The sequence below is a fragment of the Physeter macrocephalus genome, chromosome 12 (assembly GCF_002837175.3).
Source record: "Physeter macrocephalus isolate SW-GA chromosome 12, ASM283717v5, whole genome shotgun sequence".
NCBI lineage: Eukaryota > Metazoa > Chordata > Mammalia > Artiodactyla > Physeteridae > Physeter > Physeter macrocephalus.
The window spans coordinates 55,877,056-55,894,454 of record NC_041225.1 but is presented as its reverse complement, the minus strand read 5'-3'; the positions used below and the strand labels follow the sequence as shown (position 1 = coordinate 55,894,454).

Genomic DNA, 17,399 nt, shown 5'->3' with positions numbered 1-17,399 from the left:
GAATCTGAAAGTGTTTCTGTAACTTATTGCCAGGAGAAGTAAAAGACATAAGAGATGTTTTAAAAATTTATTTAAACTGGCATTGTTTGGTTTATGAAAGCATATATTTGGGAAATTATAAATTATTTTCATTCACAGAAGAAGCTTACTTCTTTGTGTCATCCCACCACAAATAAAAATGACAAATTGTTTTGTTTTCTTTTTTCAGAATTAAAATTTTAGAGATGTTTAGCACTCATAATCTCCAATCTGTGTTCTCTCGGCTCATTGAACCCCCACACACTGATTCTCTCCGTGCCTCAAAAATACGATTACGAGACTTGGGAGCATTAACTCCAGATGAAAAACTGACCCCTCTAGGGTATCACTTGGCCTCTCTGCCCGTAGATGTGAGAATCGGAAAACTAATGCTGTTTGGGTCTATCTTCCGCTGTTTGGATCCTGCTCTCACCATTGCTGCGAGTTTAGCTTTTAAGTCTCCTTTTGTAAGTAAACAGCATTCATCTGAACTGGAGTCCGTAAGTCTCTAAGGGGACCATGGGGGCTTCAGGGTTATGTGAGCCCCCTAATACTTTTCTTGTGAGTATATTATATGTGAATCTTTCAGGGCACAATGTCTCTTAACTTTTATTGGATCCTCAAAGAAATCCATGCCCCAAATAAAGATTGAGAACTAGAGAGCCAGCTTATTTAAATCATCTGAATGTGCTTTTTATGTATCTGCTTTACTTGCTCATTATAGGAAAACCAGAAAAGCAAGCAAGCAAAAAGTGCCCCTGCCTGATTTTTAAAAACAATAAATATATTGGACTACTTTTTTCAGCAGCTTTATTGAAATATAATTCACCCATGTAAAGTGTACAGTAGTTTTTAGTATTGTGCAGTCATCACCCTAGTCAGTTTTAGAACGTTTTTATCACTTCATAAAAAAAAACCTCTTAGGGGCAGGACAGGAATAAAGATGCAGACGTAGAGAATGGACTTGAGGACACGGGGAGGGGGAAGGGTAAGCTGGGACAAAGTGAGAGAGTGGCATGGACATATACACACTACCAAATGTAAAATAGATAGCTAGTGGGAAGCAGCCGCATAGCACAGGGAGATCAGCTCGGTGCTTTGTGTCCACCTAGAGGGATGGGATAGGGAGGGTGGGAGGGAGACACAGGAGGGAGGAGATATGGGGGTATATGTATATGTATAGCTGATACACTTTGTTTTACAGCGGAAACTAACACACCATTGTAAAGCAATTATACTCCAAAAAAGATGTGAAAAAAACAAAAAACAAAAAACCACCTCTTAGCTGTCACTCTCCTATTTCCCTCCAACCCCCAATCCACTCCATTCATAGATAACCACCAGTCTCCTTTCTGTGTTCATAGATTTGCCTCTTCTGGACATTTCATATTAATGAAACAATATAATATATAGTGTTTTGTGATCAGCTTCTTCACTTAGCATATGCTTTTAAGAGTCATCTGTGCTGTAGCATATATCAGTGCTTCATTCCTTTTATGGCCAAATAATATTCCTTTGTATGGGTATACCACATTTCGTTTATCCATTCAGCACTTGAAGGACATTTGGGATTGTTTCCACCTTTGGCTATAAACATTCATGTACAAGTTTTTATGTGAACATATGTTTTCATTTGTCTTGGGTGTATACCTAGGAGTGAAATTATTGGGTCAAATACTATTTAACTTTTTGAGGAACTTCCAGACTCTTCCAGAGTAGCAGCATTTTATCAGGATTATAATTTTTCCACATCCTTACTAACACTTGTTATTATCTGACTTTTTTATTATAACTGTTCTAGGTGGTGTGAATTTGTGGTTTTTGATCTGTATTTCTCTAATGGCTAATGATATTAAATATCTTTTCAGTTTCTTACTGTCCATTTGTATATCTGTCAAGAAATGTCTATTCAGATAGCTTGCCCATTTTTTAATTGGGTTATTTGTTCTTTTATTATTAAGTTATAAGAGTTCTTTATATATTCTGGATATAAGTTCCTTAACAGATACATGATTTGCAGATATTTTCTCCTATACTGTGGGTTGCCTTTTTCACTTTCTTGATCTGTTCTTTGAAATACAAAAGTTTTTATTTTTATGAATTCCAATTTATCTAGTTTTTTGTTGCTCGAGCTTTTGTTGTTGTCATGGTTAAGAATCCATTGCCAAATACAAAGTCTTGAAAATTTATCCCTATGTTTTTTCCTAAAAGTTTTATGGTTTTAGCTCTTACATTATGGTCTTTGATCCATTTTGAGTTAGTTTTTGAATATAATGTGAAGTAAGAATCCAGCTTCATTCTTTTGCATGTGACTGTCCTGTTGTCCCATCACCATTTGTTGAAAAGACTATTCTTTCCCCACTGAATGGTGTTAGCATTCTTGTCAGTAATCAACTGACCATAAATACATGGGTTTGTTCCTGGATTCTCAGTTCTGTTCCATTGAGTTATATGTCTATCCTTAGGCCAGTTCCATGCTGTCTTGATTCAAAATACAAAACTCTAGTTTTGTAGTAGGTTTTGAAATCGGGAAGTTTGAGTCCTCCAACTTTGTTCTTTTTATTAGTGTCTTGAGGATTTTTACATTCGTAAGAGTTATTGGTCTGTAGTATTCTTTTCTTGTGATGTCTTTATCTGGCTTTGGTATCAGAGTAATACTGGCCACATAATGATTTGGGAAGTGTTCCCTCCTTTATTTTTTTGAAGATTTTGTGAGAATTAATGTTAAGTCTTCTTTAAATGCTTGGTAGAAATCAGCAGTGAAGCCACTTGGTCTTTTCTTTGTGGGTAGTTTTTTTTATAATTCAACTTCTCCACTTCTTATAGGTCTATTCAGATTATCTGTTTCTTTTTGAGTCAGGTTTTTTTTTTTTTTTTTGTGGTATGCGGGCCTCCCTCTGCTGTGGCCTCTCCCGTTGCGGAGCACAGGCTCCGGACGCGCAGGCTCAGCGGCCATGGCTCACGGGCCCAGCCGCTCCACGGCATGCGGGATCCTCCCAGACCGGGGCGCGAACCCGGTTCCCCTGCATCGGCAGGCGGACGCGCAACCACTGCGCCACCAGGGAAGCCCTTGAGTCAGTTTTGATCATTTGCTTTTTCTAGGAATTTTTCCATTTCATCTAAATTACCTAATTTATTAATATATAAACATAGTATTTTATAGTCCTTTTTATTTCTGAGAGCTTGTTAGTAATAGCCCCTTTCATTTCTGATTCTAATAATTTGAGCCTTCTCTCTCTTTTTCTTGATCAATTTAGCTAAAGGTTTGTCAGTTTTGTTGATCTTTTCAGAGAACCAGCTTTTGGTTTCGTTGGTTTTCCCTACTGTTTTTCTGTTCTCTGTTTTATTTTATTTTATTTTTATTTATTTATTTTTTTTGTGGTACGTGGGCCTCTCACTGTTGTGGCCTCTCCTGCTGCGGAGCACAGGCTCAGCAGCCATGGCTCACGGGCCTATCTGCTCCGCAGCATGTGGGGTCCTCCCAGACCAGGGCACGAACCCGTGTGGCTTGCATCGGCAGGCGGACTCAACAACCACTGCGCCACCAGGGAAGCCCTGTTCTCTATTTTATTAATTTCTGCTCTTTGTTTCTTTCCTTCTGTTTGTTTTAGTTTGTTCTTCATTTTCCAGTGTCTTAAGGTGGAAGTTTATCGATTTGAGATCTTTCTTGTTTGTTCATTTTCCAGTGTCTTAAGGTGGAAGTTTATCGATTTGAGATCTTTCTTCTTTTTTAGTATAGACATATACAGCTATAAATTGTTTTCTATGGACTGCTTTAGCTGCATCCTATAAGTTTTGGTATGTTGTGTCTTCATTTTCATTAATTTCAAGTATTTTCTTTGCTTTTTTTTTTGGCGCATTGGGTTTTCATTGCTATGCGCGGGCTTTTTCTAGCTGCGGCGAGCGGGGGCTACTCTTCATTGCGGTGCGCGGGCTTCTCACTGTAGTGGCCTCTCTTGCTGTGGAGCACGGGCTCTAGGCATGCAGGCTTCAGTAGTTGTGGCGCACTTCAAGTATTTTCTGATTTCCCTCTAGTTCTTCTATGACTCATGGGTTATTTAGGCATGTGCTGTTTAATGTCCACATATCTATGAGTTTCCCAGTTTTTTCCTTTTATTGACTTCTAATTTCATTCTGTTGTGGTCACAGAACATACTTTGTATTATTTTAATCCTTTAAAACTTACTAAGCTTTGTTTTATGGCTAAGTATATGCTCAGTCCTGGAAAGTATTCCATGTAGACTTGAAAATGAATATTCAGCTGTTTTTGGGTAGAGTGTCATTTTTTGTTTATTTTCACCATGGCTTATCTCAGATAGGGGAATAGATGTAATAATTTTCTTCAGTTTTAATGTTATACTTCATGGAATTGTAAACTCACAGATCTGCAAAAAGATCTTAGTTCAGCCCCCTCATTTAACAACAGATGACAAAACCAAGGGCCAGGCTAGGTGATGTAGCTTGCTCAGAGACATACAGTCAGTATTATTATGAACAAGACCTCCATTGCCTATTTCTCAAATCATCTAAATAACCTCTCACTGGCTGTTTTCTTTTATTGGAATGCAGAAATTGTTCATTAGAAATATTGATGTCATCCTTAGCCAAAACAGAACACCTGTCCTTTGCTGGGCTCTGTAAACATAGTTAATTCCCAAATGTAATCCTTTTCTCACTAGTCTTCCTAAAAAGGAAGAAAATTTATTTTCAAATAGAAAATAAAATTTTATTATTGTTGTGTTAGCTATAAAGGTGTCCAAGTATATGAAAATTAGAGAGAAGCACCGTAGTTGGTTTAGAATGATTTTCAGCGTGATACAGCTTGGGCCTCAGTGTAACTTGCTCTTGCTGGTGTCTTTAGTACATGTGTATGTTGCAGCAAGAGAAGGCAGTGAAAATTAAGTTCTCAGCTGATTTTACTAATTTGTAGGGAAAAAGAGAACCTGTAAACATTATTTTTAAAAGGAAAAATACATGAATTATGGGTATAGAAATAGGGGAGACTTAAGTATAGAAGATGAATAAGAATCTGTAAAATAAAGATACCACAGAGTTAACAGAATCTTAGGTTTTAGATGTAGCTTTTAGAATGAGGGGCTCTTTGAGGACATCTTGCCACTAGGAAGTAAAAGACCCAGTAGAGGTTACTTTGGGTGGGCAGACGGGCTCACAAGGACAAGTAGGACTGTTAGCTTGGCACTTAACCACCATAATTACTTTTAACCAGCCACCCACTGTGTACTCTGTTCCACGCAAAATACTTCCCGAGGCACCTGGCTTCAGCAGTAGGAAAGTGCCATTTGAAACCTTGGGTAAAATGTGTCCTTTAAACCTGGTTTTCCTCATTAAGGTATCTCCCTGGGATAAAAAAGAGGAAGCTAACCAGAAAAAGCTAGAATTTGCATTTGCAAACAGTGATTATCTGGCCCTTCTACGAGCATATAAGGTAAGTATACAACCTAATAGCTGAGATTTATTACCAGAGTTGGCACTAAAGACAGAGTAACATTTTGATTTTCTCCAAAATTTAGGGATGGCAGCTAAGTACGAAAGAAGGTATGCGTGCAAGTTATAATTACTGCAGACAAAACTTCTTGTCAGGAAGAGTTCTTCAGGTGAGTTGTTTCTGTGGAAATTTGTTTTCATTCATTTTCTGTTGTAGTAGCACACCAGACGGTGTTGCAACTTGATCTTGCTTGTCCTGCCTTGACGTTGAAGATGTTATTTTTGGAATATGCTTGGCTTTACCACCTGTGTAAAACAGACTCCTGAACTATGACATCAGGCCTTTTGTGCTGAACCTTTCAACTTACCTGTTCTTCCTCTTTTCAGTGAATCTGTGTTTAACTTATGTGGAGGCTAGTGGAATATAGGCACTCTGAAGATTACTGCTTACTGGAAGTCAGTTTTTTCCATAACTATACCAAACATTCTTAACCCGGATCCATAAGCCCCTGAAATTGTATGCAAAGTCATACCCTTATACATATGTGCATTATTCTGGAGAAAGGGATCATAGCTTCATCAGATTCTCAAAGCGGTCTGTGACCATCGCCAAACCCCTTACCCTCTCCCTAAAACCAAAGACCAAATACTGAACCAGATTTTCTTTGTTAATTCTTCTTCTGTCCATCAGAGGCTACTGTGTCAATAACAAGTACACAAGAAAGAGAAAGAAAGGTTTATTATCTTCTGTGTAATAACAGGCAGGGCTCTGTCTTCTGTTGTAACAGTATTTTAGGCCCCCTTCCAAAGTGGCATGAAAAGCCAGAATAATAACGGTGCATATCTTTACAAAGCATCTATTTCACTCAAAGATTTTGAGGCTGGGGAGCAGGAAGGACTTTATTTCTATATTAGAAGATGTCTTGGAATAGAACACAAAATTAATGTTCGTAGTACTTACCACTACCTGACAGCTAGTTATCTCTCTACCCCATAAGCTCCATCAGAGCCGAGATTTTATCTGTTTTGTTCAATACTGTATCCCCAGTGCCTAGAACAGTACTTAGCACATAGGTGATGCTCAGTAAAATTCATTGAATGCATGAATGAATGGTTATTTTAAATGAAGTAAGAGACCTCAAAACCATCCCAGTATTTGCCTTTATTCTTCTCTGCCTTTAGGTGTACTGTAGTGAGACGTTTTGAGAAGACAAAGGCTCTAGCTTTATTCTAAGTACAACAAAAGCAATGATTTTCAATCCTGGCTACACATTAGATTCACCTGAGGGAGCTTAAAAAAAAAAAAAAGTAAAAATACCCGAATTCCACCCCAGGCCAATTACATCTGGATCTCCAGGGGTGGAGCCTGAGCATGTTTATTTTCCTTGTTGTTGAGTTCACCAAGTGATTGTAATATGCTGCCAGGGTTGAGAAGCACTGGTCTAAAGGGTATTTTATATGTAAGGTGCAGTAATAAATATTTTCTTGAGTCATTAAGAGTTTTAAGTATAAAATAATATTTCTTTTAAATTACATTTTTTACTAAATTTATTCTTTTTCTTTAGGATATATGTAGATTTTGCTGTGATCTATGAGGGCCATCAAACAGCTACCTCTTCACTAAAGTCCAGCTTAGATTGTATTGTAGAATGTTTTGTGTTTTTTTTTAATCGACCTTTTTTTAAAAATTTATTTATTTTTGGCTGCATTGGGTCTTCGTTGCTGCACGCGGGCTTTTCTCTAGTTGCGGTGAGCGGGGGCTACTCTTTGCTGCGGTGCGCAGGCTTCTCTTGTTGCAGAGCACGGGCTCTAGGCTCCCGGGCTCAATAGTCGTGGCTCTTAGGCTCTAGAGCGCAGGCTCAGTAGCTGTGGCGCACGGGCCCAGCCGCTCCGCGGCATGTGGATCTTCCCAGACCAGGGCTCGAACCCGTGTCCCCTGCATTGGCAGGCGTATTCTTAACCACTGCGCCACCAGGGAAGTCCTAGAATTAGTTTTATTAAGATATTAAAACCTTGTCATGAAACAGAACTCTGGTATATTTAACTCCTAGTTATATTTTGCCATGTTATCCATCTGTATTTGAGACAGTCCAAGAAAATACTTAAATTGTCATCAGATACAGGGTAGCATTGCTTAGCTTTGCATTCCTTTGACTGTCATTATCTGCTTCTCTGTTGTCTGATATACAGCTAATATTTGAACAGATGCCAGACAGAGGTTTGTGCTTTTCATTCTCACACTTGTGCTCAGATGCAGAAAGGGGTTTCTAAATCTAAACCACTTAATAGTATTCCTATTCGTAGGGAAAATGTGAGCCAGCCAAGTCCACAAAGTAAGAGAAAGAGGGAAGGTTCTGAGGTGGGTGTTCTGCATCTTTTAAGAGCGAACACTAACCACTCTAGGCTCGGGTAAGGCACCAAGAGGACCTGAGCAGAAAGGAAGTAGGAAAAACTAGACAGTGTCACAGCACCCTGAGCTGGAGTTCCAAACAAAGTAAACTACGTTTTTGGCTGTCCTAAGAATTGTGAGGAAAATCAGACCTACCCAAAATCCAATTAATGGGTTTTATTTTTTTAACGTAATCTAGAATTAAATCATCTTTGGGTTTTCTGAAATTTGTGAATTTCTGTGTAATGGTTTTACACTGCTGCTTTGTATAAGTGAAAACTGCCCTTTTGGGAATGAACAGACAAGATAATCTTCATACCTGTTTGGTAAACCCATATGAGTCTCATTACTATACGCTGAACTAACTCGTTTTTGTAGTCATTCTTACCTTTGATATGTTGATGCCCCTGCTTAAAGATTTTTTTCCATTTCTTTCAGGAAATGGCCAGCCTCAAACGACAGTTCACTGAACTGTTATCAGATATAGGCTTTGTAAAAGAGGGACTCAGAGCAAGGGAAATTGAGAAAAGGGCCCAAGGAGGAGGAGATGGTATCTTGGATGCCACAGGAGAAGAGGTAAAGAATGTGTAGTTAGTTCTTACTTCTCTTTGATGATCACACTCATAGTCTATTACCTCAGGAACACTTGTAGGCCTTGTTCACTTAAGCCCTGTGAGCAGTGGGTTAGTGGCATTCTTGATTTTCTTTCCACAGCTGTCAGCTAACACTCAGAAAAACCAGAGTTTTTCTGTTGATTGTTGCTTCTGTTTCTGTTTTTTTAATTTCACATTGGTTCTTGGTAGGTCCATCAGAGGTAGAATGGACTTTCCAAAAATGTCTTCTTAATCAGACCAGCCTTTTTCAAACCCAGGATAGTTTTGTATATAATAAGTATCAGAAGAACAATTCAAGATGAAACCTGATGCCACTCTGTTCTAAGTACAGTTAGCACTTTCTGGAAATTGTGAACATCTCATGAACCAGAATCTTTCTCTAGACTGATCCTTAGGAACAATGGCTCTGTAACTACTTTCTAGATCTCTGCAGAGCAGTTGTGGGCTTCTTGGAATGGGTACTGTGTGAATGTGGTCCAGTAGATTTATTTTTTACTTAGAAATAATTTTTCTAGCAAAGTGATAGAAATTAGATGCTTTTAAGATAGAAATCAAGAGAAATATAATAACTTCCAGAGAACAGACAGAAATAGCCACATTACTTATAAGATTAATGCTGTATTTCTCTCATAGGCTAACTCAAATGCTGAGAACCCCAAGTTGATATCAGCAATGCTGTGTGCTGCTCTGTATCCAAATGTAGTGCAGGTAAGGAAACATTTTTCCTGGGTCCTCCCACTTCCTGTTTGATTTTAGCCAAGGGATGTAAGTTAAGACATGCACATTAATCATCTTAAACACACACACACACACACACACACACACACACACACACAGCCTTTTAAACGTAGTATATATTTCCAATTCTTCAATGCCCCAAATGTGTTTAGATACATCATTCAAGAACACATTTATTGTATAAAATAAGGTGCCTTTTTAATCCTTCTGACATTATGACATTCCAGAAATTAAAATGGACATAAATGTCACTGTTAGCCAGTCTGTGCATAACTAACCTATGTTAGGTAGAAATTTGATTCTACTACAATTTCCCTTATGCCCTCTACTCTGGACTAAAATTAGATAAGAACAAACAAGTCAGTGCCTTGTCATGGGACCACCTATGATCCCCCTCTTCTGGAACCCCTACCTGAATGTACTGTCGGACTTTTATCTGAGATTTGATTATCCAGTCCTTGTCAGACTTAGAATGTGAATTTGTCAGAGTACTGAAGCATTTAACTTTTTGATAAATGTTCAATTGATGTCTGCTGATTCATTTATGGATTATTTTTGCTTAGTGCTTGCATGCTTTTCAAATCATTTGAAATTTACTTAAAAAATCATTTGGAGAAAAGCTATGGAGACAGTTAAAAAATCAGGGGTGAGGGGGATTAATAAGCAGAGCACAGAAGATGTTTAGGGCAGTAAAAATACTTTGCATGATACCATAATGATAGATAACTTGCCCAAACCCATGGAATGTACAACAACAAAAGTAAACCCTAATGTAAACTATGGACTTTGGGTGATGATGATGTGACAGTGAGGTGCTATATAGCCACTGAGAATTATGTTTTAGGAAAATATTTATAGAAAATGATCCTATATTAGTTTTAATACATACATATTTTATTTATATTATGTGTTTATCTCCATTTCTATATATAAATATAAATCTAACAGAAAACTAAAATGATATCTGTCAGACATTAATGTTAGTTATTTCTTAATCATGGGATTACAGGAGTTATTATAGGTTATTACAAGATACTGAATATTGTTCCCTGTGTTATACAGTAGTAATGTTATTTTCTACAGTAAATATGGAGGTGTGTGTGTGCACATAAGCTTTTCATTTTTTTGAGTGAAACAATCTGTTTTTCCCTATTTTGAAAAACTCACTCATTTGGAAATATTGGATTGGTATTAGAATTGTCAGCAGATTCCTGGTCCAGTGTTGCCAGCTGAATCTCTTTCTTTGATAATCAGGGCAGACCTGAAACATCAACGTGGTTTCTCCCCCATGTGGCTGGTGTGTGGTATACTCACCCAGAACTACTGATTTACATCCACACCTCCTCATGGTTAAAAAAAAAAAAAGAAAAAGAGGGCTTCCCTGGTGGCGCAGTGGTTGAGAGTCCGCCTGCCGACGCAGGGGACACGGGTTCATGCCCCGGTCCGGGAAGATCCCACATGCCGCGGAGCAGCTGGGCCCATGAGCCGTGGCCGCTGAGCCTGCGCGTCCGGAGCCTGTGCTCCGCAACGGGAGAGGCCGCAGCAGTGAGAGGCCCGCGTACCGCAAAAAAAAAAAAAAAAGAAAGCATGCTTATACTGCTTCCCAAGGGAAACTGAGAGGGAAGCAGCAACAAAGGCATTCAAACAAGACTGGTTTTTTGTCAAGGGATACATCCTACGATGGAAATACATATTTTATATATATTTATTTATTTATTTATTTTTACAAATACCTGTTGTTTAGGTGAAAAGCCCAGAAGGGAAATTTCAGAAGACCAGTACCGGAGCTGTCAGAATGCAACCGAAATCAGAGGAATTGAAGTTTGTCACCAAGAACGATGGATATGTACACATTCACCCTTCATCAGTGAACTACCAGGTCAGGATGGCTGGGTATGCTTACAGTCAGGTTCCACATCCACAGATTCAACCAGTGCGAATTGTGTAGTACTGTAGTATTTAGCATTGAAAAAATCTGAGTGTAAGTGGACCCATGCAGTTCAAAGCCTTGTTGTTCAAGGGTCAAATGTATTTCCACGTGGCAGGTCCTGGGGTGAGAACAGTCCCTTCCCTTCAGCCAAACCCTGTTCTATCACTCACTGTCTTTAGCAGCACCACTGACTTGGGGAAAGTTGAATAAGCACAAATGTACTGGAAATTGAACTATTTAGCCTGCTTTCAGATGTAAAATTGTTTCTTTGCGGTGGTGATTTAAGAGGTCGTGATGATGTAATTCTCTCACTCCATCTGTGCCTTGAGAGGCCATGGCCCGTGCTTGCTGATGCAACTTCCTCAGCTCTGCTTCTTCCTTCAGCCAGTTGCCGGGAGGCTTCTGCTCCCACCACTTCGCTAAATTCATCAGAAGTCACGAATAACCTCCTAGCTGTCAAGTAGAGGGAACAAATTCCCCAGCTCTCATCATTCTTGACTCATGAAGTATTTGACATTGCTGACTTCCCTACCTCTTGACACTATCTTTGATAGTTTTTGCTTCTGAAATACCACTTTCTTCTCTCTCCCTGATCATCCCCCTCTAGCCCCTTTACTAGATCCTCTTCCCTTACTCCGAAATCGTGGTTCTGTCCTTGTTCTCTTATGATAGTGCACATAATCTTCCTGAACCATCAGAGCACAACATCGTGGTTCTAACTGCCACCTACATGCTGACACAGGCCCCAAATCTCTCTCTCTTGTCCTGGGCTTTTTTTTCTGAGCTGTCTTGCTAGAAATCACCACCTGGATGCCTTCTAGTCACCTCAAACTCAAAAGCTGAGAAATCAAACTTATTATCTCTGAATTCACTCCTCTGTGTTCCCTGTCTTGGTGAAATGGGACCATCCAAATCAGAACCCTGGAGTCACATGGACCCTGCTTCTTTTCTCCTGATGCCAATCTAATTGGTCACCAGGTCCCAACAATTCCACCTTTTTGACATGTCTCAGATTTGCCTACTTCTCTTGTCCCTGCTTGCCATTTCCTCAGTTCAAACCCCAAACATCTGTCTCTTGCCTGAAGTACCAATCTTACTTCTGGTGCTCTCTCTCCAACCTTTTATACTACCGCTGCCAGAATCATCTTTACAAAACATACATTTGATCATGTCATACCCTTGCTTAAAACTCTTCACAGATGGAGTCTACTGTAAACTCTCCTACGACCCTTCACATCTAGCCCCTTCTTAGCCCATGTCCCCTGCCCCTGCCCCACCTCCCTCCTGTCGTTCATGCTCCAGTGATACCAGACTACCAACGATGTCCCCCAGTGCCATGACACAGGACACACTGTCCTCTATGCCTGGAATGGCATTCTAATTCCCCAGCAGGCTCCTCCTTATCCTCCAGGCTTCCATTATATATCCCTTTCCCAGTGTCCCTCTCCAAGTTGCTCCTTACTTCTGTTCCGTCACTGTATAGTGTGCATTTTTCCACTGTTGTACTTATCACATTATTTTATAGTTTATGGTATGTCTCATTCATGGACTTGTAAAATTCCTGAAGACAGGAATTGAATTTTATTCATTGCTGTGTTCTTGATGTCTAGCACAGTGCCTAGCCAGCATAGCTGAAAGCAGATGCTCAATAAAGCTTCATCTCGATAAAGAGATGAAGGAGGAAAAGAGAAAAGGAGAATGGAGGAAGAGAGTTTGAAGTGTTAGGGCTGGTCAACCTGTGAAACTACTGAGTAAAGTGTCAGCAAAGCATGGAAAAAAGTGTTAAGCTCAGAAGAGTCTGAGGACCAGGAAGTCATCTGCCCTCTTGGCTGCATGTGTACATGGGAACCAGGGGCCCAAGTTACCTCCACTCGTCCTCTCCTGCGTTTACCATGACATTTCTGCAGTGAATCCAAGTCATTCGTGCATCCACCTAGTATCTGCTAGCACCTCCTCTGTGCCAGGCATTGTTGCAGGCCATGGAGGACAGCAGATGAGCTAGGGAGACAAGGTCTCTGTCCTCAGGGAACTGCCATTCTAATGGGGAAGACAGGCAAGAAATAAGTAAACAAATAATCTCAGGTTAATGACAAATGTTATGAAGGAAAATAAAACCGTAAGAGATCGAGAGTGACAGGAGAGGGGCGCTTTTTTTTTTTTTTTTTTTTAACTATAGTTGATTTACAGTATTGTGTTAGTTTCAGGTATATAGCTTCAGATTCATTTCCACTATAGGTTATTATGAGATACTGCATATAGTTCCCTGTGCTATACAGTAATCCGTGTTATTTATCTTTTTATATATACCATGGTGAATATCTATCAATATTAATCCCATACTCCTAATTTATGCCTCCACCTCCCAAGAGGGGCTACTTTACATAGAGTGGCCAGGGAAGAACTCTGAGGAGAAAACAACTGAACAGATCCTAAATGAAGTAAAGGGCAAGTCACGCAGATATCTAAAGAGAGGACATTCCAAGCTGAGGAAATAAGTGCACAGACCATGAGATGGGAGCATATTTGGTGTGTTCCAGGAAATGCAAGAAAGCAGTCAGTGCAAATGGAGGGGATGGTTAGGGGTGGAAGTGGTAGATGAGTTGGGACAAGCAGGCAGGGATCAGGTCGTGTAGGACCTTGTAATCCACAGAAGGATCTGAGATTTTATCCTTGGGAAATCTCTGGAGGGTTCTGAGCCCTAACTGGTTTTTAAAAGAGCACTGTGGCCTCTGTATGGAAAAGAAACTGTGAAGATGCAAAAGGGCAGGCACATAGGAAGCCATTGCAGTGGTCTGTATGAGATGACAGTTTGCATGAGGTGGTAGCTGTAGAAGTGGTGAGAATATGTCAATTCATCATGTATTTTGAAAACAGAGCTGACAGGACTTAGTGATGATATAGATGGAGTGAGGGAGAGAGAGCAATCAAGGATGGCTCCTAAATTGGGATCTTGAGCAACTGGGTGAATGGGAGTATCCTTTAATGAGATAGTGAACACCACAGGAGGGGAAAATTGAGAATTCCTTTTGAACACAAGAAGTCTGAGATGCTTGTTAGATGTCCGAGTACAGACATCAAGTAGGCAGTTGCACATACAAGGCTGGAGCTCAGGGGAACCTACAGGCTGAAGATAATTGTGGGAGTCATTGCACAGGTGATGATTAAACCCCTGGGACTGGTGGAGTTCCCCTTATGTTGCCAGTGACATAACTGTCATATGTTTCAGGTCAGACACTTTGACAGCCCCTACCTGGTGTACCATGAGAAGATCAAAACTAGTCGGGTGTTCATCCGAGACTGCAGCATGGTGTCTGTGTACCCGCTGGTCTTGTTCGGAGGGGGCCAAGTGAATGTGCAGCTCCAAAGGGGAGAGTTCATTGTCTCCTTGGATGATGGCTGGATCCGTTTTGCAGCAGCTTCACATCAGGTAAGGGATAACGAGTCTGTCGCATGACACTCAGGCCATGAGGGGCTCTGATAATAGGAAGTATAGGGCGTTTCTTCAGGGAACAAGGACCACAGAGCTGAGGAAGAGTGAATGATGGGTCTGCAGGGGACACTAAGCAAGACTGAGGCTGAAGTGAGGCCAGTGGGGGAGCCTTAGTAATTACTGAGTTCAGGAAGCACACTAGGAGGGGAAGCCCAGGACAGTTGGTGTGAAAGGCTTCGGACAGAAGCTATGAGTGAGGTGTTGGAGCTTCCTAATTGTTAAACAAATACAAGTTCAAAGAAAATCAAAATATAGATGAGCAGAAGTAAAAATCACCCTGATTCCACAACCACCATTAAAAAAAATAATGTCTCAATTATTCACTGTATGGAGTCTCTAGAAAACGTTCAAGGGGGAGTATATTTAAGAAATAAAAATTTTTAATATTTGCATCTCTTAGAAATCTTCTGTTGCAGGAGGCAGAAACACCAACTCAAACATTACAGCTAAATTCCCTTTAAAGTCTGAAGCAGCACAGTCCAGGAGAAATATATGTGCCACATACCTAATAATTTTTCTAGTAGCCACATTAAAAAAAAAAAGTAAATAGGTGAAATTAGTTTTAATATATTTTACATAGCAGAAAACATCTAAAACGTTTTAATTTCAACATGTAATCAATATAAACAATTGAGATTTTTATACTCTTTTTTCATACTAAGTCTTCAAAATCTGGTGTGTATTTTATACTCACAGTGCATCTCGATTTGGATCAGGCACATTTCATGTGGTCAGGAGGTTAGCCACATGGGACAGTTCAGGTCAAGAGGGCCAGGCAGGGTTGCTTTGATTCAGCTGCTTAACAACAAAAGCCTGTCTGGCCCTGTGGTAGCAGGATGGCTGGAGCAGCTCCTGGGTCACGTCCATGCAGCCTATACTGTCCGAAAGGGAAGACAGAACGCTTCTTTCCTAAAAGTTCCAGCAGACCTCCTCTCCTAAACCAACTCCTGTGGCTGAAGAATGTCATGGACTCTAAGGCCTGGACCACCTGAACCATTCACTCTGGCAGGGCACATGGCGTGAGCCTGCGTGATGCAGACAGAGGGTTGCCAGGCAGTGGAGCAGGAGCCAAACAAGTGCTGGCAAGACATCCACAGTGGCACTGCATCAGCACAAGCAAAACGCCATAAAACACATAGGCCATCTCCCAACCCTATCCCCACCAACAAAAGCGGAAAAATTCCGAAGTTAAAGAGATTTTTTTGGTTTAATATCTGCCATTTTTAATTCTCCATTTTCCGGCTTCTCCTCTCGGAGCAAATTGTAAAAGTTGACCAAGCTTTAATATGGAGAACACTGTATAAAAGCCATATTTCCCGATTTAATCTTTTCTTTAAATGAGATGTGATAGAGGAGGCTTTTTAAAATGGACCCCACTTAGTATATTACAGAACTGACATTGAGTGTATATTCCTATAATTGCATCAAGAAATTTTAGAAGCACTTTTAGAAAAAAAAATGTGTTTAGTTCCCCCACCGTGGAATTAAAATTAATAGCAGAAATCTAGAATAATGATAATCATAACTGGAGAATTTCCTTTAATAACCTTTCCTCCCCTGTTGGTCCAAGCACTGCTTACATTGCAACTTTCATTTTAGGTGGCTGAATTAGTAAAGGAACTTCGCTGCGAACTTGACCAGCTTCTCCAGGATAAGATAAAAAACCCAAGCATAGATCTGTGTACCTGTCCTCGAGGGTCACGGATCATCAGCATGATTGTGAAACTTGTCACCACACAATAAAGACCAGGCTTGGGAGAGTGCTTGCTACTCACCTGCTTGCTCAGCTGGGAAATGACGGCAGCACCTCTACCTCGAGCTGCAGCTCCGCGATGGGGCTGCCCTGGTGAAGGAGCCCAGGGCAGGCACTGCCAAGTCAGCTGAGGCGACGCACACCTTTAGGGAAATTTTCCACACTAAGTATTTCTAACCAAGCAGTGGGCACTCCCAGCACAATTTGGAGTGTCGACCGACGTGAGTTCAAAAACCAACTTGCCTGTATTTTTCTCTCTGACTGCCCTGGAATGAATGAAATTCATCTGATTAACAGGAAAGTGAATGTTTAATACAATTCTGTTTTAATCTACGCATTATTTTTCTCCTGCTTTTTACTGGGGTGAGGTAAAGGTCATGAGGAGAAATATCAATTGGTTTTTTCTGTCATAAAGGCTCAACTGAAAGAAGTCAGAACAGAGAAGGAAAAAAATCATGTGAGCAAGAAAAATTAAAATTTCATTTCGGCTATAGGCCATTACATAAACTTCATTTGTGAGGGATTTTTACTCATTAAAGTTCAGCTTAAAAAAACCAAACTTAATGAGCACTTATTTGTTATCAAAATGTGAGCCGGTTTTGTCCATAACACACTTATTCCTTTTTTTTTTAAATAAATTTATATATTTATTTTTGGCTGAGTTGGGTCTTCGTTGCTGTGCACAGGCTTTCTCCAGTTGTGGCGAGCAGGGGCTACTCTTCGTTGTGGTGCACGGGCTTCTCATTGCGGTGGCTTCTCTTGTTGCAGAGCACAGGCTCTATGCACGCAGGCTCAGTAGTTGTGGCTCGCGGGCTCTAGAGCGCAGGCTCAGTCGTTGTGGTGCACGGGCTTAGTTGCTCCGCAGCATGTGGGATCCTCCCGGACCAGGGCTCGAACCCGTGTACCCTACATTGGCAGGCGGATGCTTATCCACTGTGCCGGCAGGGAAGCCCCACACTTATTCTTAAAAGCAGAACAGTCTGGGTGTTTTCATTCTCTTGTAGGTTTTCTATTTAGGAATC

General features: G+C 40.4%; 1 protein-coding gene across 9 annotated transcripts in view; it reads left to right on the top strand.

The window, feature by feature from the left end:
* The window catches only part of DHX57 (DExH-box helicase 57), a 58,901-nt gene extending 41,909 nt beyond the window's left edge, over positions 1 to 16,992 (top strand). For 8 of the 9 annotated variants that reach the window (XM_007103443.3, XM_007103444.4, XM_007103442.3 and 5 more), the window contains 8 exons: positions 209 to 485; positions 5,369 to 5,464; positions 5,550 to 5,633; positions 8,291 to 8,428; positions 9,100 to 9,174; positions 10,949 to 11,083; positions 14,361 to 14,561; positions 16,224 to 16,992. In XM_007103443.3, the coding sequence (XP_007103505.1) occupies positions 209 to 485; positions 5,369 to 5,464; positions 5,550 to 5,633; positions 8,291 to 8,428; positions 9,100 to 9,174; positions 10,949 to 11,083; positions 14,361 to 14,561; positions 16,224 to 16,367 (1,150 nt within the window). In that variant the 3' untranslated portion in view covers positions 16,368 to 16,992. Of the gene's footprint in view, positions 1 to 208; positions 486 to 5,368; positions 5,465 to 5,549; positions 5,634 to 8,290; positions 8,429 to 9,099; positions 9,175 to 10,948; positions 11,098 to 14,360; positions 14,562 to 16,223 lie in introns of all 9 variants that reach the window. The other variant, XR_003682220.2, reaches the window with a different exon arrangement.
* Positions 16,993 to 17,399: the final 407 nt, after the last annotated feature.